Source organism: Lissotriton helveticus, chromosome 7, assembly GCF_964261635.1.
Source record: "Lissotriton helveticus chromosome 7, aLisHel1.1, whole genome shotgun sequence".
In the NCBI taxonomy this organism is placed as follows: domain Eukaryota; kingdom Metazoa; phylum Chordata; class Amphibia; order Caudata; family Salamandridae; genus Lissotriton; species Lissotriton helveticus.
This window is the reverse complement of record NC_136068.1, coordinates 1,836,348,987-1,836,374,977: the sequence shown is the minus strand read 5'-3', so window position 1 is coordinate 1,836,374,977 and position 25,991 is coordinate 1,836,348,987. Positions and strand designations below refer to the sequence as shown.

Sequence of the window (25,991 nt, the reverse complement as noted above, 5' to 3'; positions counted from 1 at the left end):
TGATCAAAAAAATCATTCAAGTCATCTCCTCCTTGTGACAATATTTCATTATTGGTGCTGTCAATTTCAATCAATGTAGTGGAATCATTCAAGTCATCTCCTCGTGACAATATTTCATTATTGGTGCTCTCAATTTCAATCAATGTAGTGGAATCATTCAAGTCATCTCCTCCTTGTGACAATATTTCATTATTGGTGCTGTCCATTTCAATCAATCTAATGGAATCATACAAGCCATCTCCTCCTTGTGACAATATTTCATTATTGGTGCTCTCAATTTCAATCAATGTAGTGGAATCATTCAAGTCATCTCCTTGTGACAATATTTCATTCTTGGTGCTGTCCATTTCAATCAATCTAATGGAATCATACAAGTCATGTCCTCCTTGTGACAATATTTCATTATTGGTGCTCTCAATTTCAATCAATGTGTTGGACAATTCAAAAGAAATTGCCACGGTCTCTTCATTGTGAGCCATTTTATTTTGAAATTGCTTGCTGTAAATTGCAGAAAAAAATAATCACTTTCATTTATCGTTTTTAGTAATACATAATATAAAACTAACTTTATCAAGTATTTAGTATAACAGAAGGACTGCAAATAAATAACAGAAAACATTTTTCAAATTATCTTCAAGTGTACAACATAGTTCCCCTTACAAATTAACAACTCACCTTTTTAAAAGTAGCAGAAGTGTTAGTACTGTGTAAATCAAACACCAGAAATTTACCACCAAAAATTCCTCACAAATGTACCTCAGACAGTAGTATCACAAAATGGCTGTGGTTTCCTCTCATTTGACATATATACATAACCAATTAACTTTCATCACACACAAATACAAAACCAAAGTAACATTTTAATTGGTTCTAAATTTCAACACTTTCAAATGTGTTTTCCCCATGCAATTTTCCATAGGACATTAACATACGTCTACAGCCTGAATGGCTGAACGGAATTACACCAAACTTGGCAAAATGGTACATCAAACCTAAGAGGTCAGGAAGGATCTACTATGCCCCCTTATGGTCATTTCCCCCTTCGCTTTGGCCTCCTCTTGTCTCTCAATCCTACCGAGGGACAAGATGGCGGCCGCTACGGACTGTTTGGAATGTTGACAGACGCCGGAGAACCAATCAGCTTCGCAAAGCTCCGTAACGCGAAAAGTACGCGAAGCGGAGCGCTGTTACAGATATATATCTTTTTTTGAACGTTAATTTCTCAAAATCCACTGGAGCACATATATTGAGACCTAGCAAAGGCACATCGGGCTACCAGTCCCTAATATTTTGCCAAGTTTCGTGCAAATCCATTCAGCCATTCGATTATTATTATTTTGTTTTTTTTTTGCCCCGCGGGGCCCTTTTAAAACCTCCACATCAAACCTAGGGGGTCAGCGAGGATCTACTATGCCCCCTTATAGTTATTTCCCCCTTTGTTTTGACCTCCTCTTGTCTCTCGATCCTACAGAGAGACAAGATGGCGGCCGCTACGGACTTTTTGGAATGTTGACAGACGCCGGAGAACCAATCAGCTTCGCTTCACAAAGCTCCGTTGCGCGTAAAGTACGCGTCCTGGGACGCTGCCAGGTCCGCTGTTACAGATATATATCTTTTTTTAAACGTTAATTTCTCAAAATCCACTGGAGCACATATATTGAGACCTACAAAAGGCACATCGGGCTACCAGTCCCTACAATTTTGCCAAGTTTCGTGCAAATCCATTCAGCCGTTCGGGCTAAAAGTGAGGCCAACCGCCCTATGGAAAACTCAATGTTAAAAACACGTTTTGGGACCCCCCTTTTTTCTCGGCCCCCCCTTGACGAACCCCCCCCAAATTTTCAAGGGCTGCTCAGAAACAAAATGTGCCATTTTCCTGAAAATTTCAGCCAAATCCGTCCACAAACGCCAAAGTTATTAGACATAGAATTTTCAAAAAACCCATAGAGAAAAAATCCTAACTATATATACCTACTGGCGACCGCCAGTAGGTAATATATACATATATATATATATATATATATATATATATATATATATATATATATATATATATATATATAGACTGACCTTCCTGCACATAAACAATCTTCCCCTCAACAGAGGCACCCTTACACTATTTTGCAAGAGTGACTGCGTTGGCACTAGTCAGCTAAAGTTAGCGCTAGCACAGGGGGAAATGCAGGACTGCACTATATTCTAGTAAATATGGTGCAGCCCTGCGTTTCTAAAGTGACAAAACATGTTGTTAGACTTCTTGGCTTAAAGACACTCTTCGACACTTTTTTGTAAATATGCCCCTAATAGAGAGGAAAGGAATATCATCCCATTGAAATACAAATCATGGGGAAAAAAGATCTCCCTCAACGCTGATGACCTAATGATATGCTATGATAGTTCCTTTGTTAAAAAAGGCAAATGCAGACCTGGAAAATCCCTCCAATTTTCGCCCTATCTCCCTTCTCCCTGTCTTTTCAAAAATTTTAGAAAAACATATTAACATGCAACTTACTAAATACACGGAATCAAGAAATCTCCTCCATACTTCTCAATCTGGTTTTAGGGCAGAATTCTCTACAGAATCTACACTGTTAGGTGTCTCGGAGATCATACGTAGTCAGGTTGACAAAGGGGAAACCGTGGCACTTATTTTGCTAGACCTAAGTGCCGCATTTGACATGGTTTCCCACACCATCCTTCTTAATACACTCTATTCCTGCGGCATCACTGGTCCAGCCCTCAAATGGCTCTCGAGCTTTCTTTCTGACAGAACTTTTCAAGTTTTTTCTCCCACATCTACCTCTGATATACACAAATCACAATACGGTGTCCCTCAGGGTTCCATTTTGAGTCCCCTACTTTTTAATTTTATTTATTTATTTATTTATACAATTTATATAGCGCGCAAATACCCTGAGGTGTCTCGGCGCTGCTCAATTCATTTGCTGAAAGGGGTCACTGATTTCTTACTGATTAAAAAGCCATGTTTTTAATTGTTTCCGAAATGTCATCAAGGAAGGACTGTTTTTAATATCGAGTGGGAGGGTATTCCATAATCTGGAAAACAGCCACTGTAAAGCGTCTAGCTCCCAAAGTCACTTTTTTGTCCGCGGGATTGGGAGCAGATGGGCTGTGGATGAGCGAAAGGCTCTTTTAGGAGTATATACACACAAGGCTTTTTTTTTTTAATTCTGGCCCTATGTTGTGCATGGCTTTATAGGTATTACACAATGCCTTAAATTTGGTGCGACTTCGAACCGGGAGCCAGTGAAGTTGGCGAACAATGGAGGTGATGGAAGAGAATTTTGGAGTACGGGTCAGAATCCTAGCTGCCGCGTTCTGGATAAGTTGCATTTTATTGAGGACTTGCTCTTGGGCATTTAATAGCAGACCATTGCAATAATTGACCCTGGAGAGTACCAGGGTGCACATGAAGGTCTTTCCTGCGCTGGGGGGAGAAAAGGCAAGAGTTTCTTTATCAGTGTAAAAAGATGCAGAGACTACCGCATTTGCATGGCTCACAAATGATAGTGTATTATCAAATAATACTCCTAGGTTCCTAACTTTGGTGACCGGTGTTGGGGGAGAGCCTAGATCAGGAGGCCACCAAACTGGGGACCAAGACGGGGTCAATCTGCCAAAGATCATGACCTCCGTCTTGTCAGAGTTTAATTTTAGGCAGTTATGATCCATCCAGGAACTAATGGCCATCATGCCTTCCTGAAAGTTAGCCGCAACTGCTCCTCCGTTGTTGTGAATGGCCAATACCAACTGGGTATCATTGGCGTACGATGTTAGCCCAATTCCATATGATTTAATGACCCTCGCCAAGTCTGACGCGTAGATGTTGAATAGTGTCGGACTTAACGAGGATCCTTGGGGAACGCCACAAGGTAGGGTGAAAACAGGAGAGTAGAAGCCGCCCAGTTTAACAGACTGTTTACGGTCAGACAGAAAGGAAGTCAGAAGAGATTTGACTTTGCCCTGGATGCCAATAGAGGCTACACGGTCGATCAAGATTGTGTGATCGACCGTGTCGAAGGCTGCAGACAAATCCAGTAATATCAGGACTGCCGCGCCTCCTTGATCCATAATCATTCTGACTTCGTCTGCTGCCTTTATCAGTGCTGTTTTTGTCCCGTGGCCTTTCCGAAATCCAAATTGGGTGTCATCAAGTAGATTATTCTGGTCGATATAGTGGTCCAGCTGATAGTTCATAATTTTTTCAAATATTTTGGACGGAAAAGGAAGAGATGCAATTGGGCGATAACTTTTGGGTTCTGAAGGGTCAAGATTTGGTTTTTTCAATAAGGGTTTAATAATTGCTTTCTTCCAAATCGACGGATAGGAACCAGAGAGAAACTTAGAGTTGCAGATATGTGTGAGAGCTGGGGCTAAAAGGTTAGTCACTGGCTTGAGAATCAAAGGTGGGCAAGGATCAAGTGGTGATCCTGATTTGATAATTGTCATAAGTTCAACTATCTGCGTTGTGGAAATTTGACTAAATTCACAAAAGGCTATACGAGGAGGGCTGTGGCTCTTATTGGAGCTGGTTAATTCGGCGGCGGCCTTGGAAGTAAAATTAGAGAAAATATCGTTGACCTTAAGCTTAAAAAAGTCTGCCAGGTCGTTACACAGATTTTGGGAGGGTTCTATGATAGTACATACTGGTGGGATAGATAGCTTCCTAACAACTTGATAGAGTTCTTTAGTGGAATTTTTGGCTGACTCTATTTGCGCAAGATACAATTTTCGTTTTCCTGTAGTTAGAAGCTTTCTATATGTAGCCAGTGCTTTTTTGTATACATCTCTATCATTATTGTCATAATCTTTGCGCCAGCGCCTTTCTAGGTTTCTACACCGTTGCCTTTCCAGTCTAAGGGTTTCTGAGAACCAAGGGGCGGATGGTGTGTTACGATTGGGCAGCATATTTCTAGAAGGTGCTAATGTGGTAAAAGCATTGTTAAGCCAAACACTATAGTTATTAAAAGCTATGTGTGGATCTGTTGTGTCACCTGGTTGGGTGGAGGCCAAGGTGCTCTGTAGGGTTGAAGCATCCATGTTCTTCCAATCTCGAAATTGGACACGAGAGCGATTTGTGATGTGTGACGTTTTATGATTTCTGGTTATGATGGCAAACATTACTGCAGCGTGGTCTGACCACGTTAAAGGTTTCACTGAGGGTGAGGTAATGTGAGGGTTATTAGTGAATAGACCATCAAGGGTATGTCCGGCCTGATGAGTGGGAGTTGTGATCAGCTGTTTGAGACCTGCTAATGAAAGGTCCGAAATTAAGGCTGAGGCGTCTCTATCATTAGTAGTTTCTAAATGAAAGTTAAAATCGCCTAATATCATGTAATCAGGATTGGCTGCCATAGGTTCTAATAAAGTATTAAGGGACGCCAGGAAAGGGGACCGGTGGGTAGGTGGCCGATAGAGAAGGGTACCTTTAAAGAATTGCGAGGGAGAAAGCATAATGGAAAAAGTTAATGCTTCGGCAGACTCAAAGTCTCTGGGGTTCTATCCTTGTTAAAAAGTTTTTTCTGTATATATTAGCTATTCCACCGCCTCTTTTGTCTGAGGATCTATCCTGCCTGACTACATGATATCCATCCGGAGTCGCTATACAGAAATCTGGGCCTGATGCTTGATCTGCCCAGGTTTCTGTGATAAATAGGAGATCTATATTGTGGCTGGTTATAAATTCAGAGATTTCATCTTTGTGCTTTATGAGAGAGCGAGCGTTGATAAGAGCACAATGGGTATGTTTGGTATCCAGCTCTCCTGTGGGTAGATTCTGCGCTTTTTGGTGAAAAGGTAGTGTCAATTTGTATGAACAGTTAGAGCATTGAGAGGATAGTAAATTAGTAAGGGAGTCTGCGTTAAAATGAGGACAGCGAGGGCTACCCATGTGATTCCTTATGTCCCTAAGTTGAATACTTGTGTAAGTAAGTACCTTGCCTCCTTGATGAATTCTGGGGGGGCCAGGTGATATGGCGCTAAGCGCAGTCTTGGCGCAGACGGGCACCCCTTTGGCGTGGCTTCGGTGCGCTTGCAGCGCGCCCGCTGCGCATCCGAAGGATCATGTGCAAGATATAGTCTATCCCCTCCTCCAGCTAGACTGCAACCTCTGGTCCTGCCGGGCTCCGGTACTGACCCAAGATGGCCCCCTGCCCTCCACACAAACGGCAATGCAGCCGCGATGGACCGGGGCAGGGGAGCACACCTCACACCAGGTAAGTAAGGGAAATGTCAACTGAAGTTGCAGCAGCAATTAGATTGGTAAAAACAATGGTTTTAAAAATGCGAGTGGGGAATAATAAAAACGAACAATTTAGGCGATCAGTAAGCAAAGCAGAAGAGTACACAGTAATATTAATCATTACATTTGCGTGCCTCGCAGTCTGCCCCTCAGCGTTTTAGCAGAGCCGTAGGAGCTGCCACCACCTACTACTACCGCCTCGCGCTTCAATCTGTCAGCCAAGATATAGTCTAGCCCCTCCTCCAGCTAGACCGCAACCTCTGGTCCTGCGGGGCTCCGGGACTGACCCAAGATGGCGCCTGCCCTCCACACAAACGGCAATGAGGCCGCGATGGCCCGGGGCAGGGAGGACACCTCACACCAGGTAAGTAAGGGAAATGTCAACTGAAGTTGCAGCAGCAATTAGATTGGTAAAAACAATGGTTTTAAAAAATGCGAGTGGGGAATAATAAAAACGTACAATTTAGGCGATCAGTAAGCAAAGCAGAAGAGTACACAGTAATATTAATCATTACATTTGCGTGCCTCGCAGTCTGCCCCTCAGCGTTTTAGCAGAGCCGTAGGAGCTGCCACCACCTAATACTACTAATCTGTACATTAGCCCTTTAGCCACCATTGCGGAACAAGCTGGGCTCACTATTTACTCATACGCTGATGACACCCAGCTCGTCTACTCACTTTCCGCAAATCCTCACTCCACTTCATCTTCACTATGTTCCGGGCTTAATGACATTGCCAAATGGATGCAAGATAACAAACTCAAAAAAACGGGGGAAAGACCAAACTCCTTCTCTTTGGCAACAATATTACTCTATGGGGCCCCCATCACTGGCCACTTCAGATGGGTCCTCTACCTTCCCCCTCCAAAACCGCTCGCAACCTTGGCATCATTTTTGATGACCAAATGACTATGAAGCAACAAGTTGTCAGAGTTGCCTCTACCTGTTTTGTCATCCTTAAATGGCTCAGGAAGATCATATGGATGCTTCCTCTGGACACACAAAAAACCGTAGTCCAAGCTCTAATAACATCAAGACTAGACTACGGTAACGTTTTGTACCTAGGTGCCAGCAAGGAAGTTATGCGGAAACTTCAGGTGGTACAAAATGCTGCGGTCAGATTACTCTGCAAACTACCAAACAAATCCTCTACATCAGCCTCCCTATGAAATTTCCACTGGCTCCGAATTGAAAATCGCACGAAGTTCAAAGCTCTGTGCTATATGCATAGAATAAACTCTGGCAGTGCTCCCCTTTATCTTAAAACCCTAGTTCACCAATACTGTCCCCCACGTGTTCTCCGTTCCTCCAACCAGCATAAGTTCCAGGTACCCAGGATAAAACGAGCCAGAATGGGTGGACGCTCCTTCTCGTATCTGGCTCCATCCCTCTGGAATTCTCTCCCCCTTCACCTTCACACAGAATCTAGCTATACCAAATTTCACAAGGACTTAAAAACCTGGTTATTTAATCAGTAGGCTGTCTTAATTAATTGGTCCTGTGTCTCATCTCTGCTTTATCCTGACACTCGTCATGTTCCTAGCGCCGGGAAACCTTCGGGTAGCTGAGCGCTCTACAAATGTAAATATAATAATGATAATAATAATAATAATAATATACACAGCTAACTTAAAAGAGTCATTACCAGTAGTAGAACAATTTGGTTTGGGACTTTGGGAAGGTATAAGGTCCACACAAAGATTGTTTCTTGAAACATTGCTGGCATCAAAAATAAAGTCTCATGTCCAGACTGGGGTACATTTGTGGATCAATTTGACATCTGCTTGTTTCAGAAACCGTTGGCTGTTTCGTCTCAGTTCTGATCAGGCTTTTCTGTTTTTTACCAACCTGCTTCTATATCTGGGAAAGGTCGGCTTCGGGGGACCTCGCTATTTTGATTAAATGAATATTTACTTTGTACATCAAAACTTATTGATCTTTATTCTCCTGATGCTGTGTCATCTTGCAGTTTCCCTTGGAGAACACTCTTCGGGGCATATATACAAGCCCCCATCGCCACAACTGCGTCACTTTTATCGATGTTGTGGTGGCGATAGGGCCTTAGCCGTATTTACAAGGCAGCGTTAAGCCGCTTAACATGGTTTAACACTGCCTTGTAAATAAGGTCCCCTTTCACTCTATGCTTAGCGTGAAAGGGGTGGGCAGTGGATGTTGCAGTGGGCATTCCACCTCAACACCCATTGTTTTTTACTCTGCCCCCTGTGTACAAGTGTGGCGATCATAGGAGGCAGCGTCAAAATTAACACCAGGGAAAACCTGGTCCTAAGTTGGCGGAACAAGAAGAAATGCATTATTTCTCCTCGTTTTTGCTTTTTCCATGTGTGCTGCCTTGTGCACTAGTTTTTACTAAAGCATTTCAAAACTCAGAACTCCAGTTCTAGCCAAGATCAGCTAGCCAACCTTATTCCACAAAGTTGTAATTCCAAACTTCATTATCAAATCTATTGAACAAGTTATGTTGGAAAATTATGAACTTGTTAAGAATCTGTACGATGGATGCTGATGCCAAACTTGTGCCTCTGCTTGACTCTAAGTAGGAGTACTTATTTGGAACAAGCACTATGGATAAGATGTTGGGAAAGTAGAAAAAGGGTTAGGGCAACTTATGCACAGTACTTATTCAGACCAACAAATTGAACACTTAAGAACTGTCCTTCTAATCTGCTCAGATGGATGTTTCTGAACTCTCACAGGATTAATCTGCAGAGAACACAGTACTATTTCGTACAACAAGAGTACACTTCATCAAATATAGATTGGCACTTTGAATTACACATTGATGGCTTCTCCAATACTTAAGCTACTAAAGTTATATCACTAGGGTTGCTGATTGATCTTCATTTTTTTACGTCTTCACAAATTGAACACAATTTGTTTGAGAGTCACTTCATGAAAAAACTTAAAGCCCTTCAACAACCAAAGAAATTGCACTTGGCAGTGAAGTCACAGATACTTTTGTGGATCCGCTGTAGGAATGCCATACTTACAAGAATGCCATACTTACTTATTAATCCTCCTTGTTTTCAAATAAAGCCAGTTTAGAATTTGCAGCCAGGCTGATTTCCAAACTCGAAAATGTGCCAACTTACCTGTACTTCCAAGGGATTGTCCTTGGCAACCTCTAGAGGACTGAATACAATGCAAGCTACCAAGCATCATCTATAAAGTCCTGCAGCACCAACAAATGCTCAGAAAAAATCTAAGAATCATAAATTCCCTAAAATGTAATCGAACAATAGCCGAACTTGCATAGCTGATATTCATTTATTCTCTGGGGCAGCCCATGCTCTTGGAGCTCTCTCCCTTTTGACACGAGACATTCAGAGGATCTTTTCCAATTCTGCATACATTTGACCATCCACTTTTTGGACCATATCGCTGTTGATTTCCTAGCATCATTTCTTTCCTTTGTTTTTGGGCTCCTTGTTTGCCGTCCCTATCTCTATTTTGCTGAATATGTATCGAATTCTCCATTTATTCCTCTCTTCTCTTTTCTGGCCATGTTTTTGTACCTTTATTCTTTCTTAACTCTACCTATCTCACCAACGTCTCTTTACTCCTTCCTTATCCTTCCTTATGCTTCTCAATCCTTTTTTGATGCTAAGTTCTGCTCTGCTTTTCCCTATTTGCTTGGTGTTGATGGTGTTAATTAACTGTGTCTTGCTGACTGTATGCTATTTTTTAAAGTAGTAGGAAAATACAGTCACTAGCAACCCAACATGTTATATTACGTAAAATCTATAACCCCCTGTTGCAAACCTTTGCACATATAATCAGTATTGGCATTTAGAACAGGAAGTGCTGGTATAGTTTCTTACTTTGACTCGTGTGCTAAACTGTCTGGTGTTGAGTGGAAGGACTTCAGTATCTTATGGTCACTGGGAGTTTTGTTTTTCATACATTTTCTTTCCGGTCTGTGGCTGGAGCGGGAAACATCATTTACCACGAAGGCATTACCACTACTAACATTTACCACGTGACACTTACCACGCAGGGTGCCTTCCACGCAGGGTGCCTTCCACGACGTCTTTACCACGGGCTGGGGGGGAGATGTGGTATTCCTTCGAGTTGTTCTGCGTGGGCTTGGGGGCAGAGGGGGGCTGGGGGGGGTCTCCCCCCCCCAAAAATAACAAGCGGTGGGCAGAGGGGGGCTGGGGGGGGTCTCCCCCCCAAAAAATAACAAGCAGTTTACTTTAAAAAAAAAAACGAACATAATTTTAAAAGAAAAAGGAAAGAGCCTCCCCCAAAGACGTGCCGTGTACGTCAAAAAAACAGTCCTTTTTTTATTTTGGTATACGTGTTTTGACGCTTGTTTCAATGGAGGATGGAAGTAAGGGCTCGTAGAGAAAGACGTGCAGGTAAGACGTTTCTAGGCGTAGTAAAATCCTACGTTGTAAATACCAGCGTGGTAAAGCCACTTGCGATGTAAAATTCGCGTGGTAAAGCCATGCGTGGTAATTGAAATCGTGGTATAATCATATATTCGGCTGGAGCATTTATAGTTAATGAAGTGCTTAGAGTAACTGGGCGCTAAAGGTTTTCGCTTGAACTTAAGATGTTTTAGTTGGAGCTTGAATGTTATTTTTATTTTAATAAGCCTTAATTTATAACAATGATTTTTAAAAGGAAAGCCCAGAACTGGTTACGAGCTCATCAGCACACATGGACACATCTGTCTTTTCTATTCCTGGAAGAAAAGATGTTCGTCCCTCTCTTGTACCACACCAATATAAGAATGATGCACATCGGGCTGTGGGCTTGACTGTATAAGCCCTCAAGGCAAAAGCATCTGTTTACATGTTGAATATTTTAACTAATTTCCATAAATTCTGTTCCATTGAGTTAGCTGTATGCACATAGAAGGAAAGCTGAATGTATTACTGTACCTAACTTTTTTGTGTTTATTGTATGCAGGATTATCTAACATCCGAACTGACCAACCAGGTTTGGATTGGACTTTTCAACACACCGGTAGGAGGACATTGGACCTGGATTAATGGATCTAATTTGAATGAAAATGTGTAAGTTTGTTCCAGTTTTTAACATTTCTACGGAAGTTTATTTGACACTATTATAAAACTAGTGTAGTTTAGTATGTTAAATGTTTTACTAGATTATGCATTCTTGCAATTAGTACATTTTGATCACAAATACTTGTGGTTTTGGTGCACATTGTACTCTTCACGATTGCTTCATTTCACCATTCATGGAATAAGGGAGCCCCATAAAGCATAGTGACTCTGGTTGAACATAACATATTATCTTTGTCGCACAGATAGGTACTCACTGCCTGTCCCACTTTTCCCACTGCCACATGATGCTAACTTCATGACAGTGATGCTGTATTCGGTAACCTGTACTGACACCTTCCCATCTGACCTCACCTTTACAAACCCCAAGGCAGCTAGTGTACCACTAGAGGTAAGAAGCAATGCAGTCTTCAAACCAAATAAAGAGGTTCTCCAGCTAACTGACCTCCAAGTCAGGCCAGGGAGCACTGTCAGAACTCATATATCTTATGAGAGAAAATCCACCCAACTCTATAGTAAGGGCCTCATTTATCGCATTTTGGCATAAGGCAATGCAGCAGGGCAACTTCTTGAGCTCCTCTGGCCAAAGTGAAAGGGCAGGAATGCACTGTTGTAAGCAATATGATGCATTCCTCTCCTTTCTGCCAGTGCTGGTGCCGTTTCGGCAGCCTAGCGCCAACGTAGGCACCCTTGTGCCATGGTGCAAGGGTGCCTTCATTGCAGACAGGATTGTTTTTGTGCAGGAAGGGGCTCCTTCCTGCACAAAAATAACTATGGCATAAATGTCCTGCAAATATTGACAGATGCACCAACACATATCTTAGTAACACACAAGCAGCCCTATTAAGTAAAGGGTACACTTTCCCTGTTTGCGCCCGGCGCAGCTTAAAACAGATGTGTTGGGCGCAAACAGGGATGGTACGTCCTATTGCATGGAGTGTGCGTCCCCCAGGGCAGCCACAAACTCGTGCTATCCTGGGGGCAGCACATTCATGTGAAAAACTGAGAAGCTGCTTTGAAGCCACATGGTGTTTTCACTGTGCAGGCTGCCTGCCGTAATAAAGGGGATTGGATATCCCCTTGCAGACGGGTGCAGTGAGTAACTGCACCCGTCTGCAAAGGGATGTCTGGGGGTCCATGGGACCCCCTTTCCCACCTCAAGAGGGATGCAATCCGGGGGTGTACTGACAGTGTGAGTGAGGGATCTACATCCTATTTCGGTAATAGTAAGAGGTTTCTTTAATTTTCAAGCCTTCTCAGTAAGTCACAATCTTACCATCATATGTGAGTGGCCCATCCTTCTATTGTTAGGCTTCCACAACTGCTGTCGCTGGCCTTACTGGAGAACTACTTTTTGTCTCCTCTTATTTCACTATTGGGCTAAATCATGACGTTTTCACTGCTAGACCTGGAGCAGCAATAAGATACCTTCTGCTCACGTGACGAAAAGCAGATTACATGTAAAGCTCCAAAATGTTTGCATCTCACTTTGAAGTAGCTGGACAATTTTATATTTGTTTACTCTCTATCAAGTCTCCCTTTTTAAATAACTTTTTGAAAATCTCAATAGAATCAGAAGAGAGCTGTTAATAAATCTTAGGTAGTAAATGATAACTGCTAACATAAAGAATTATGATTTGCCAGCATTGCCTGGAGGCATTATGCCAGTTTGTGCTGCAAGCACACCACATACAGGCAAATAGTAACACAGGGAAGAGTCACAGGACCCGATTCATGAAGGTAAATTAGACCTGAAGACTGTTTCGACCGGCAATCTAAGTTGCATTCTGAAGTCTAAGGGGGGTCATTAGTAAGATGGGCGGACTTCGTCCGCCCGCCATACCCTCAGGAATCGGGACCGCCCGCCATGCTAGCGGTGGTCCCGCACCCTCTATTAGGATGCACATTGCGCATTTGAGACATGAAAGCACCGCCCGTCGCAATGCCACAAAGGCAGGTTGTGCCTTTCAATGCACAACGTGACAGGCACTGCGCTGTGCCTGCAACGTTGTACATTGATGTGCACCCCCCACCCTAAAGAGTCCCTGGGGCCCTCAACGGGCCCCTGCAAGCAAACTCCACATGCCTTTCTGTGGAGGCAATGCCACCACAGAAAGGCATGTTTCAGCCCCCATCGTAATATGGCTGGCGGTTTCTAACAGACCCTGCCACCATATTGAACCCTTTTCTGCCCGGTCGACTTGTCAACCGGGCAGAAAAGCGGCGGACGGTCTTTCCGTCCGCCGCAGACCCACCAGCCATCGTAATATGGCGGGGGGTCTTTGCAGCATGGATGGTGCCCGCCATCCTAATGGGGCCCTAAGTTTGGTATTCAAAAAAGTCACTTCTAAATAGTATATTTACGCCTGAGGATGGTCCATATTCAGGACGGATGCTCCGTACTTGGCTGGAATCTCCACAGTCGGGGCAAAAAAACTCCTCACTTGGGGCAGAGCTTCTGCACTTGGGGCAGAGCACACTGCAATCAAATAAGGTAGTTAAAGGAGCAGGACTTTACACACATGGGCATAAGACACCATGACATATACCACATGTAGTAGTACAACAAACATTAGTGCAAAATGTCATATAATGAAAAACATTGTAGTATCAAGCCTCTGCCTGTTCTCTTATGTGTGTGTGTGTGTGGGTGTGTGTGTTTAAAAAAATTGAAAAACACAATAAGTGAGGGACACATGTAACTTGAACAACAGCTGTGGTTCAATTGTGAGGGGCAATTACATCATCATATTCCCTAGAAGAGGCAATCAGAAAATTAAAAGTACATATGTTTACAACATGTCTTCTTAAGCTGCAAATATAACAATGACTGTCTTGTATTGCTTTCCACAATCTATTCAAATGTGAATGTTAGTCACAATTCAAAACCGCAAATCATACCTTACATTTCCAACATTGTACCAAACACTACACACAAACCTGTGAATGTGTTTACCACCACCAGATTGTCATTAGCCCAACAGCCAATGAAAGCCAGGTTAAATACATAAATTGGGAGCAGGCTGAGAGAAACCCTTTTAAACCTTTCAACATGTAGCTGAATGTGTTAATGGGTTAGCCCCTTGTCATGCAAATTAATGTTCTGAGGAAGAGGAGGAGCTGAGAGGTTTTTTAGTCAAAGGATTAACCTGAGCTTATCTTAGACATGATTTGTTAGTGGGAGCATGATCTTAATTCTATGGCATACCATCCCAGCCTATGTGAAGATCATAGCACCTGTACATTTATTTGCTATGGCGTCGTATTAGAGGGTGTTTAGTGACATTGCTAGAATTTTACTAGGCCTAGGTGGAGCTCACAGAGTTTTTCTCTGTGAAATTCTGCAAAGTTGCTGAAAAACTCTGCAAATTCCGTGGAGTTCCGTGAGCAGGCGGAGTATTGCTCTGCCACCCCTAAAGACGTTCCTTTGGCTGCTGAGGGACATTGGGAGCCAAGAACCCCTATTGTTGTGACAAGTAAGTCTCCAACAGTGGAATTGCTGATACGTGGTCGGAGCCCGCTCCCTCTCTCCAGGCACACTACTGGTTGGAGGCTGAATTATCATTGGCTGCTGAGGGTCCTTGGGGATCAAGAACCCCTATTGTTGTGACAAGTAAGTTCCCCACAGCTGGATTACTAAGACGTTGTCAGTGGTCTGACCCCTTTCTCAACCACTCTTCACAGGGGCCTCCTGGCACACTAGTGGTTGGAGGATGAAGTTTGCTTTGCTGCTGAGGGTCATTTGGGGCCAAGAGCCCTTATTGCTGTGACAAGTAGGTTCCGTTGCTGAGTCGTCATCAGAGGTCTGCCCCCTTTCTCAAACACTCTTCACAGGGGCCTCCTGAAGCACAACTGGCTGGGGGATGAAGTCCCTTTGGCTGTTGAGGATCATTAGGGGCCAAGAACCCCTATTGTTGTGACAAATGAGTCTCCCACAGCCGGATTGCTGAAATTTCGTTGGAGACCCCACCCCCTTTCTCAACCATTGTCTCATTACGCTCCCCACACGAGCAAACATTCTGCAGAGATTATCTGTAACTCGGCTTTTGCTGCAAAACGAGGAATTGCTGATTTCTGCAAACTCCACGAGCGGAGCGGAATTTTAGACTCAGGCCTACATTTGACCTCTTTTCCCTCTTCCGACAAGTGATAGGTGCACATGATTGCCCACATGTGGCACTTCACCCACATCACCGTGGAGCACACATTTCCGTAACATACACCCCCTGCACTCCATCAATGTGCAGGGTGTGTGTGATACCAGTGGCTGCTTCACTGATGTGTATGCTGTGTTCCTAGGCAGTACACATGACTGCTCTCTATTCTGCAGTTCAATTCTTGCCTGCCACCTGGCATTGGGAGCATATGGCAACATGTGGATTATGGGTAAGTACTTACATACATACAGGTCTAGTATGTATAAATGTTACTTACATATCCACAACCATACCCAATGACTAATACTCCTACTACATACATGACCCCAACAGAAACTGCATGTACATAATAATAATAATAATAACAGACTTTATAAAAGCGCAAACTGCTACCTCAAAGAGAGGTAACCCGGCACTGAAAGCAAGACAGAAGTGCGAATTGATAGATCGACAAGCGCTAGCCTATCCCTAAGGATCGAGGCTAAAGAGCCAAGTTTTCAAAGCTTTCCTAAAGATTGGCTCGGATGTTATCTGTCACAAGAAGTTGGGCAAAGCGTTCCAAAGCTTAGTAGCCACAGCCACAAAGGATCTCCTTCCCATACGTGCTTTCCTGAACATCAGGACGCACAGTAGGTTCAAGCGCTTGATCTCAGGAGCCTGTTTTGTTTGTAGCTGCATAAGCGCTGCTTCAGATAGCTCGGGTAATCTACTTTACAGATGTGAGTGGGCCATTTACAAATGATTGTTATATCCCCCCTCAGGTGATGCAGAGTATGCACTCTCTCCTCACTTCCTCACACGTTACAGACATGCAATCACTGAACCTCACCGTAGGTACAATACGGCACCCATTCATATACTATCCATCATAGAGCCACTTTTGATTTCCTAAATTTGCAATTCAGATGTCTTGACTGTACAGTAGGGATGCTGCTCCCCTGAAGTTCTGTGCAAGATGATAGTAGCATGTTGTGTATTGCTCAAAATGGCAGAACATCAAGGCATATACATATCTCTGAACCCTCACCACGGTCGAAATCCATGTAACCAGGGTATTGTCTAAGAGGGCAGGGCATGCAGGTACATGATCAGCTGGTTGACACTTTTTTCTCTTGAGCCACCAATTTACGTGCTTTCTTGGTCTGTTGGCAAGGATGAATAACATTCTATCCAGAAAATCCTTCCTCAGACTAATCTGTAAGCATTTCATAATGGATGTAAACAACATCTGTCATCAAGAGATAAAAGATAGGCCATCAAATATTTTCTTAGATGTGTTTGTAATCTATTAGGGCAATGAAGTACATAACTCCATTGTCCTAGGTTGTAAAGGTCACTGAAGGTGTCAGATTTGCCTCGTATCAGTGGACATTTCCAACATTATGTAAATGTAAATGTAAATGTAAATGTACAGGAATTTATATAGCGCAAATCACCAAGCGGTTTCTAAGCGCTTGCTTAGGGAACCCGTCCTGGTATTCCCCTGTGAGATAACCCCGGCAGGGTATCCGCAAGGTGAAAGCCAGGCATCCCGCCGCGAGGGGCCGTTGTGGAGATTAAGCAAGCTATTGCCCAGAGTCGCAGAGTGTGAACCCGTGAATCGAGTAGGCACCGGAGCGAGAATTGTCGAGTCCATGGACATTTTAGGACTCAAGACCCCGCCGAGCCGGGAATTGAACCCTGGTCCCGGGCTGACCTCTGCTTCCAGGTCTGCCTCCTCTAACCAGTGAGCCACACTTCTCCATTATCTGCAACATGTGTCACGATTTGTCATGTCTTTGCATTGAGTGATTAAGGGATGGCATTGTGAACAAGATGGAAACCTAGAGGCGTGTATAAAACAAGTACGATTACAAATATAGCTAAAATGTGTCACCTATTGATTAACGAGTGGCACAAGCAACAAACAAGCAGGCCTTCCCAATGGGTTTAATGTACCATGCTGTGTGGCTTATTGTCCCGCTTTCAATGACCCACACAAACAAATGGTACATGGGGGTGAGAGGCAGTGATGACTACTTATTGGTCCATTCACTGTACACTGTAGGGACAAGTAATGACGAAAAGTCACACAGTACATACTGGCGTAATCTAGTGGAACTTAATGACAGTGATGGAGATGATGTATTCCCTCGGGCTGACCTAGTTAGGCTAGGGTCAAGTCAACATAAGATGCCATGTATCATGGTTTTCCTACAGTGTAATAGAATGAGCGGTATGACACTGTTGTAACTATCCTCTCTGTCAAACTCAGAATTGACTGCATCATGGGAAGTTTCTATGCGGGGTGGCGTGAAGGAATAGAAACATATCACACATGTTTGTACTGGTATGGAAACATATATGCTATTGCTGTGTGCTGCTACTCATGTGCCAGTGTGGCTTCAATGCTGACCCATGCACATCCTGAAGCAAGTGTTCCTATGTCATGATCATGAGTGTGCTGCTTATGAAAGTACTTTCCTGACCCAGACAAAAACTAGAAGGATGTAATGATTTGTGTGCATGCTGTTGAATGCATCACACATACAATGAAAGAGTAATGGGCATATATTAATATATGTCAAACTCTCCTGCCTAGTTTCAAGATGAATCTTGATTAGCTGACAAGGAGTAGATGGCACAGATATAGATGTAAATCATCAACTTCCTCTATGTCATTTCTTCTATGTCACTTCCTGTGTATTTGCAGTTATCTTCGCCCCAATCATGGAGTCTCTGCCTTGAGTGCAGAGTCTCTGCTCCAAATGTGTAGCGAGGTGTCCATGTGAGGGGCAAAGACTCCACACTCAGGGCAGAGAATACACGATCAAAGCTTAGATCACGGCAAAAACACAGGTGAAAGGAGATATTTTGTGATCATTCTGGGCCATCCTCCTGCTCTGTTTACATATCCTGCCCGCTACATGGGTGAAGATCTAAATGAGAAGGCATTACCCACAGTGAAACTGAATCGAATATTACCTGTGAGGGAGTGCTTGATAATTACCCTCAGCTTTATGGGGACATAAAAACGCAGCTGAGTAATGCTTGTACAGAAATCTTGCATAACTTCACTACGCGCTACAGTGCAGTGGGCGTGTAGGCGGGGCAAGATGTTTTGCAAGCGCTGGGAGGACCTGCAATGCTGGGACCGCATTTAGGCTCAGGACCTCAAGGTGTGACTTCCCAACCCTATTCACAATGCACACATGAGCCCACTGTACAGGAGGGTCCTGAAGACAGCCTGGCTGACCCTCCTGCTCAGGTGGAGGAGTTTGGACAACAGAGATGGTAAGTGCATGTACTGCATAATGTGTCAAGAAGTATGATGTGAGTGGTGAGAAAAATGTCCTGTCATGTGTCACTCTTCACCTTACCTAAATGTTTGATGCACATTCTATAATGTCTAGGCATCGGTAGCGCTTTTAGAATGGTGTGTTTAGAAGGAATTCTGGGACTTTTAGTTTTCAGGCCACAATTGGGTAGATTTGTATCACAATTGTCTTTTTCAAATGAAATGCACTTGGACATTCAGACTAGTAAACTAAGGACTTTATAACAGTTGTTTGCTATGGTGAATGATGGATGTTACACTGTAAATTGTTGATATAATAGTATGAAATGTACCTATGTTGTATCACACATGCTTTTTGTATGTTTTGTTTATTATAACTACTGTTTGTTGATTGAAATAAAGTAAGACAGACATTGTGTCACTTGTCTTGTCAAATGGTGCATACCTATCCAATGTGTAGTAATTGCACACATATTTACAACAATGGCTTGTATGTCATTTCAAAATTATATATAGCAGTAATGAGTAAGCAAATATATATTGCACTTTACAGCACAAACAAAGCATTCTTGGAAATGCAAAGTGGGGCTCTTGCCATGTACAGTTTTTGATGTACCTAAGAAAAGGACACATGTTTTTATGCAAACCTTTGCAAAGGTTATCCCCAAGGCCTTGACTACTATTGATACATTTAAACTATAATGTAAAGTGTGTGTTTCTATGTCAGGCAATATATGACAGTTGATAGTAAGTATAAAAATTTTGAAACTGTACACATAAAAGGATAGACCTGGATACACCCTTGGTTGTAGGGATCTCTTTTCCAACTGTGTGATATAGGCACTAGCAATATAACTATAGAAGCTTAGGAGGTAAATAATTCAGGAACCTCAAATTACACTAAAGCTTAAGTAAGGGTTTGTAAATGCTTCAGACAACGCCAACCAGATATGTGAAATGTTTATTCACATTAAATTCACATCACACCTACTTTTTTTCAAAGCACATAATATTGCATACTTGGATTAAGGAACTACATTGTCAGCACCTTTTTATTTTTCAGTGGACCAGATTGGCCAAGCAACTTCTGGACAGGAACAGGGGCAGACCTGGCCATCCTCAGCTTGTAGGTTGCATCTCCTTTCGATACCACCAGTGAGAAGGAGGAGGGAGACCGAGCGGAGGGAAAGACCCTACCCAGACATTGACTATGCCCATCTATATCAACACCTCAGATGTAGGCTGAGGAGGCTGAAAGGGGGTACATTGAGAGGGACATTACCATCCAGGGGATGATGATTTGGGGTGTCCTTCTGGCCCACAGGAACTAGTGAAGATGGTGTCTCCCGAGCAGGCCCAACATCCATATGTGCCTGCCACCAACCCCTCCATAACTCCTGAGGCCCCCATTCCATCTGGGCCTCCAAGTGCAACCCTTGCACTACCCCCCTCCAAGTGGCTGCTAAGAAGAGCAAGAGCCAAGGAAGAGGTCTTCCTCCAACACCCCACACCCATTATGTGCAACCCAAACCGTATGTGTCTTACTTCCTGTGGCTGCACCTCAGGGTTTGAAAGGGGAAGAGGATAATGCCAGGACTGTGTTTTCTCAGGGCTTACATGAGATAAGGAATGAGATCCATTTTGTTCAAGAGTCACAGTCCAGGCAGCTTGAAAACATCATGGCCTCTATCAATACTTGAATGAAGCCATGTTGCCTGCGTTTTCCCAAAGACCTACCAAGTTCACTGTTGTTGCTTGTCCAAGTGTGTGAACCCGGCTCGTTTACCCGCTTCCCCTCGTGCTATCTCCTCCTGTGGGGTGTCTGGTCCTGCATCCGCCAACCTCAGTGAGTCCACATGTGCAGAGGATTTGAATATCATCATCAAAGAGGAGGGTGGATGGTCAGTGACTGTCTGCCAAGCCTGAACAAAAAATAGCAACACTTCATGTCGCATGGGGGGGCGGACTTTGTTTATTGCGTTGACCATAGACTTTGTTTGACTGTGGGGTTGCATCCGTTTTCCGACACAATCCAATGATGCGTAATTTTTGCGCCACCAGATACATCAGAATTCCTGACTTATCTGTAAATATTTGCACCATGAAGCACTGTATTGTAAATACGGCGCATCCATGGTGTCGTAAGAATGGCGCAATGAAAAGTGACGCATCACTGTTTTTGCCAAGCGATGAGTCACTTTTAATAAATGAGGCCCTTCATTTATAACACATAACATAATATAAAACATTACAATACCATCCGCCCTGTAAAATGAAAAAAGCTTTACTTAAAGTTGTGTAGCTGAAGAGATTCATCTAATAGATAAGAGCTCATCAATAATTAAAAAATAAAAAGTTCAAAAATAAAATCCAAACACTTAAAATACCAAACGTACTCCAGGAAATCAACAAAAATAAGAGTAATTAAAAATAAAATTAGTTAGAAAATATAACCAAATATATTTTCTATAAAAAAGATCATCAAAGAAAAGGGCATCTCCCATGACCCAAATGAGAAACATGTAAAACAAACAAAAAACACCCACCCACCCACACAACACATTAACCTCATAAACAGTATAATGCAATATACAATTAAACACGCATAGAATCAATACATTGGTATGGAGCACAATAAACCCATAACTACAATATGATAACATAACAAGACCTAGCACACTAGACTTCTAAACCTACAACACAATTCTAACACTAATCTAAACTGTCACCCTAAAAAGGTTTCACTAGAGACTGAGCACAGAGAGGCACCATTTCGGGTACTGTAGAAATAAAAACGATTAGATTTACACTTGGGTGACATGCTAACAAATTAAAAATACTAAAATTGCTAAATCCCATCCCATGTGGGCAACCTGTAATATGCTGCAGTGAGCTTAGCGCTTAGTGTGATTGACAGCAATTGAGTGTAAGCCTTGAAAAAAGGGGTGGTGCCTAGAAACACATGTTGGCTGAGTGACAGTATTCTGATTCTCGGATACCAGATTGATTTTAAACTGGGAAAAAATTAAGGAAAGAGAAATATGAAAGCAAGGATGTACATTGTTATTGACAACATGTTTTGCTGTAATCTATGAGAATTGTCCCATTAGGAGAAAATTAATTGGACTGCACCAGTGAGGTTTTGGTGCTGGAGGTGTAGTGCCAGGCAGCTTTTCTCTTGACCCGCTTTAATTTTGGAATTCACGAGTCCCCTTTATCCAGAATGTCAAAAATGTCATTGGTTGCATTGATCATGTGGATTACATACTGCAGCCTGCCCTGAAACCTGACTGAAAGGTGTCAAATAGGATGTATTCTTCAATATATTGATTGAGTTGGGACAGTGCACATTTTTCGAGGACTTTGACAGGAAGGGGATGTTGGTGACGTGACAGAAGTTGGGGGCATATTATCAAGCAGGGCGTTAATATTATCGCCGCTTTAGCGGCAGAAAACTGGCTTGATAATACACCGTTGAGAATTCCCATAGAAGCCCATGTTAAAACTAGAACATGGGCTTCTATGGGAATTCACAAGGGCGTATTATCAACCCCATTATCGCCCCTTTGGCGGCATTTTTCTGCCGCTAAAGCGACGATGATGTTAACGCAGCTTCTTGATAATATGCCCCTTGTTTCCTCTCTTTAGGGTCCACAACTGGCTTCTTGGGAAGTGGTGCAACCTGTCCGAACCTCAAACAGTCTGTGACTGCACCTTGGTCCACTGATGTGTTGATTATTTTGGCTCAGAGGGCCAAGATCAGGTGACTGATTTCCCTGACTAGAGACACTGTCATATTTATCTTGTGCTCTTATCTCTTTAAGCCTCTGTCTCGCGCTAGGCTCGTGACCTCTGTGTAGTGTCATGGGTTGAGCGTTCGGGATAACGGCCGTTAGATGCCCGTTTGATCCCAGTCTTGCTGGTCGGGTTTTTCCTCTACAGCTTAACTTTAAGTGATTGCCGTGTCCAGCTGTCTTCTTCCCTTACAACATTTTATGGCGACGTTATTTGGAAGCGAAGACAGACGAGCGACACTTCAGTAACCGGAGGAGCTGGCACGGAGGAAAACCCGATGCCAGCATTTGTAGCCGACGATCCAAGAGAAGAGATCGTAGCCACTGATTAAGAGTAAGGCTTGGCGAAAGGTATGTTCCGGATAATTTAAAAGGAACAAAAACTTACCGGGGAGAAGTGAGGCTGTTAGCAAGAGGCGTGACGAAGCTTACTTAACTGGCATTTCGGCTCGTCAACTCAGGAAACAGCACCTCTAACGGAGGAAATTAAAAGGGCAATACCGTTAAAAGGGAAATATAACATGAGGGGACCCACTCATAAAGAAACAAACAACAAGACATTTTTGTGCACAACGAGAAAGAGGAAAACGTTGTATAAGTCACAAAAAGCATTGGAGCATAAATGAAAATATATATATCCGCTGAATACTTATTATTTTCACAGTGACACACACACACACTTTAAATTGTTGGAACATGCAGTGTGTCGCAAACCTACAGCAGTGATACACTCACTAATTTTGACAAAAGCTGGCATAGGCAGTGTGGCACAAACCTACTGCAGTGATACACACACTAATTTGGCATATGCAATGTTTTGCAATACTACAGCAGTGATACAGCAGTGATACACTCACTAATTTTGATGGACTATTGTTGTGATAAGTCAGCTGAATATCCTATATAATTGTTAAGTTATATTGGGAGGTTGTTTTACTTTTAAAAATGAATGTAAACAATACAATACAAGCTCCGGTTCCTTTTCTGAGTGTCCCAGGTGAACCATCAATGGAATGGGATGATTGGTGTGACGCGTTTGAAAATTATATTGTGGCATTGGATGGCACAAAATTCTCGGCGGTCAGGAAAAAGGCTTTATTATTGGGAGCCTTGGTAAAGGAGGGTCAGAGAATCTTTAAATATTTGCCAAATCCACCAGTAGAAATTGATGATGTTTATAAAGACGCTTTGTTTAGGTTATACACTAGATTTGCAAAGCAAGAAAATGTTGTTATGCCCAGACACAAGTTCTATACTGCTCCTCAAAGGGAAAGTGAAACAATTGATGACTTTGAATCTAGGTTAAGAGAATTATCGGTGAAATGCCAATTTGGGAACATACAAGATGACATGATTCGAGATCAATTGATTGTGCAGTGTTTTAGCAAAAATACACAGGAAAAGTTGTGGGCTGCAAAGAACCCAACCCTAACAGAAGCTATTACTATTGCTAAGGTTGCGGAGGAAAGTGATAGGTGCTTGAAAGAATTAAAAAGCATGCAACAAGGGCAAATGAATAATCAAGAAATTGGCACCTTACAAGGTGGTGCATCAGAAGGTGTTAGTTCAATACAGGGGAAACACATAGTAAGGGGAGGGAAGGCCACAGCATTATACAATAAAGCTGCAACATCTAACAGATACAGACAAAACACACGTACATGCAACAGATGTGGTAGTCCTTTTCGCCTAGCTGACTCTAAGAATTGTTCAGCTTTGTCAAGAGATTGTTTGAAATGTGGGAGAAAAGGGCATTTTGCACGTATGTGTCGGACTGGTTTGTCAAAGAAGGTTGCAATGATTGATTGTGAAGTCACTGATGATGAAGCAGAGGTCATGATGATTTCGTGCACAGAGGGTCAAAGGGTTTCTGAGGACATTGTGTTATCTCGTCCAAAGGCAGATTTTGTAGTGAATGGGGAAATTTTGACTCTAATGGTGGATACTGGTTCGTTATATACCATAATTCCAAAAAGTTTGTATGACAGTTCATGTACAAAAGCTGAGATGGTCACATCTGATGTCATTCTGAAGGGATATCAAGGGGTAAGCATTGGTGTGCTTGGTTTCTTTGAAGCAAGCATTAAGTTTAAAGGGAGAGTTACCCAGGGAAAAGTTTATGTTTCTCCTCATGGTCCAGGAATACTAGGGTGGTTACACCAGTATGAACTAAATATTTGAGTAAACCCAAGGGCAGATCCACCAGTGATATGTGTCGAGGATGAGTACGAATGCAATAGTATTCAAGAGAGTTTAGAAAACATTCTTAAAAAAGATAAGAACATTTTTAGTACAAAATTGGGAGAGGCCATTGGTTACCAACATATCATCAAGACAAGGAAATGTGTTCCACCTGTGAAACATACAGTGTGGAAAATACCATTATCTGCTAGAGGTGAGGTAAAGAAAATCATTAAAGTTATTGGATGATGACATTATTGAACCTGTAGAAGCCACCCAATGGTTGAGTCCAGCTGTGATCACACAGAAACCGGATACATTTTTGCGTTTCTGTGTGGACATGAGGAGTTTGAATAAAGCGGTAATAATGGATAACTTTCCGCTTCCTAATATAAATGAAATTGTTTTGAGTTTGGGTGGGGGGGAGGGGTATTTTCAAAGTTGGACCTTCGAAGTGCGTATCACCTATTAAGCTTCACCCAAATTCGAAGGAGTACACATCATTCATCACCCCGGAAGGCACGTATCAGTTCAAGAGACTTCCTTTTGGACTGTGTTCGGCAGCAAGTGCTTTTCAGAGAATTATCAGTGATGTACTCAAGAACATTGAACGTGTTGTCTTCTTGCAGGACGACATTTTGATTTATGGATTAGACTCGAGTGATCATAATATGATTTTGGATAAAGTTTTAACCACTCTCTCCAAAGCAGGATTAACACTGCGAAAAGAAAAATGTGTTTGTGCATTTGAAGAAGTAGATTATTCGGGATACCATGTGTCTGGGAGTAGAATCCAACCGAAACAAGATTTAGTTAGCGCGATATGTAATGTGTCTGAACCTGATGACAAAGAAAAATTGAGATCATTTATGGGCATGGTGGACTACTATGCAAAATTCGTGAGAAACTTTGCCGAGAAAGTAGAGCCTTTAAGGAACATCTTGAGAAAGGGGAAGGGTTTTGCTTGGGGGACGGAGCAGAAGAATGCATTTAAGTTAATCAAACAAAATATTCTCTATGCAAATATACTTTCTAGCTTTGTACAATCTTTGTTATGTTATGTTATGTTATGTTATTAAAATTTCTTGAGCGCACAGCTGCCCCAGCAAAGGGGCGTCCTGGCGCTTTGACAGATGCTATAACATAACACACTAAAAAGACTAGCCAGAAACTGGAAAGAGGAAAGTTTTAATGGCCTGCCTGAAGGCGAACATATCCTCAAGAGCACGAATGTGGACTGGTAACGAGTTCCATAGGCCAGCCGCTAGAA

General features: G+C 42.7%; 1 protein-coding gene across 1 annotated transcript in view; it reads left to right on the top strand.

Annotated features, from left to right (window-relative positions):
- Nucleotides 1-25,991, top strand: part of LOC144767754 (killer cell lectin-like receptor subfamily B member 1B allele A) — a 360,212-nt gene that overhangs the window by 305,348 nt on the left and 28,873 nt on the right. The window contains exon 5 of the mRNA XM_078651140.1: nucleotides 11,197-11,303. Within this exon, the coding sequence (XP_078507266.1) occupies nucleotides 11,197-11,303 (107 nt within the window). The remainder of the gene's footprint in view (nucleotides 1-11,196; nucleotides 11,304-25,991) is intronic.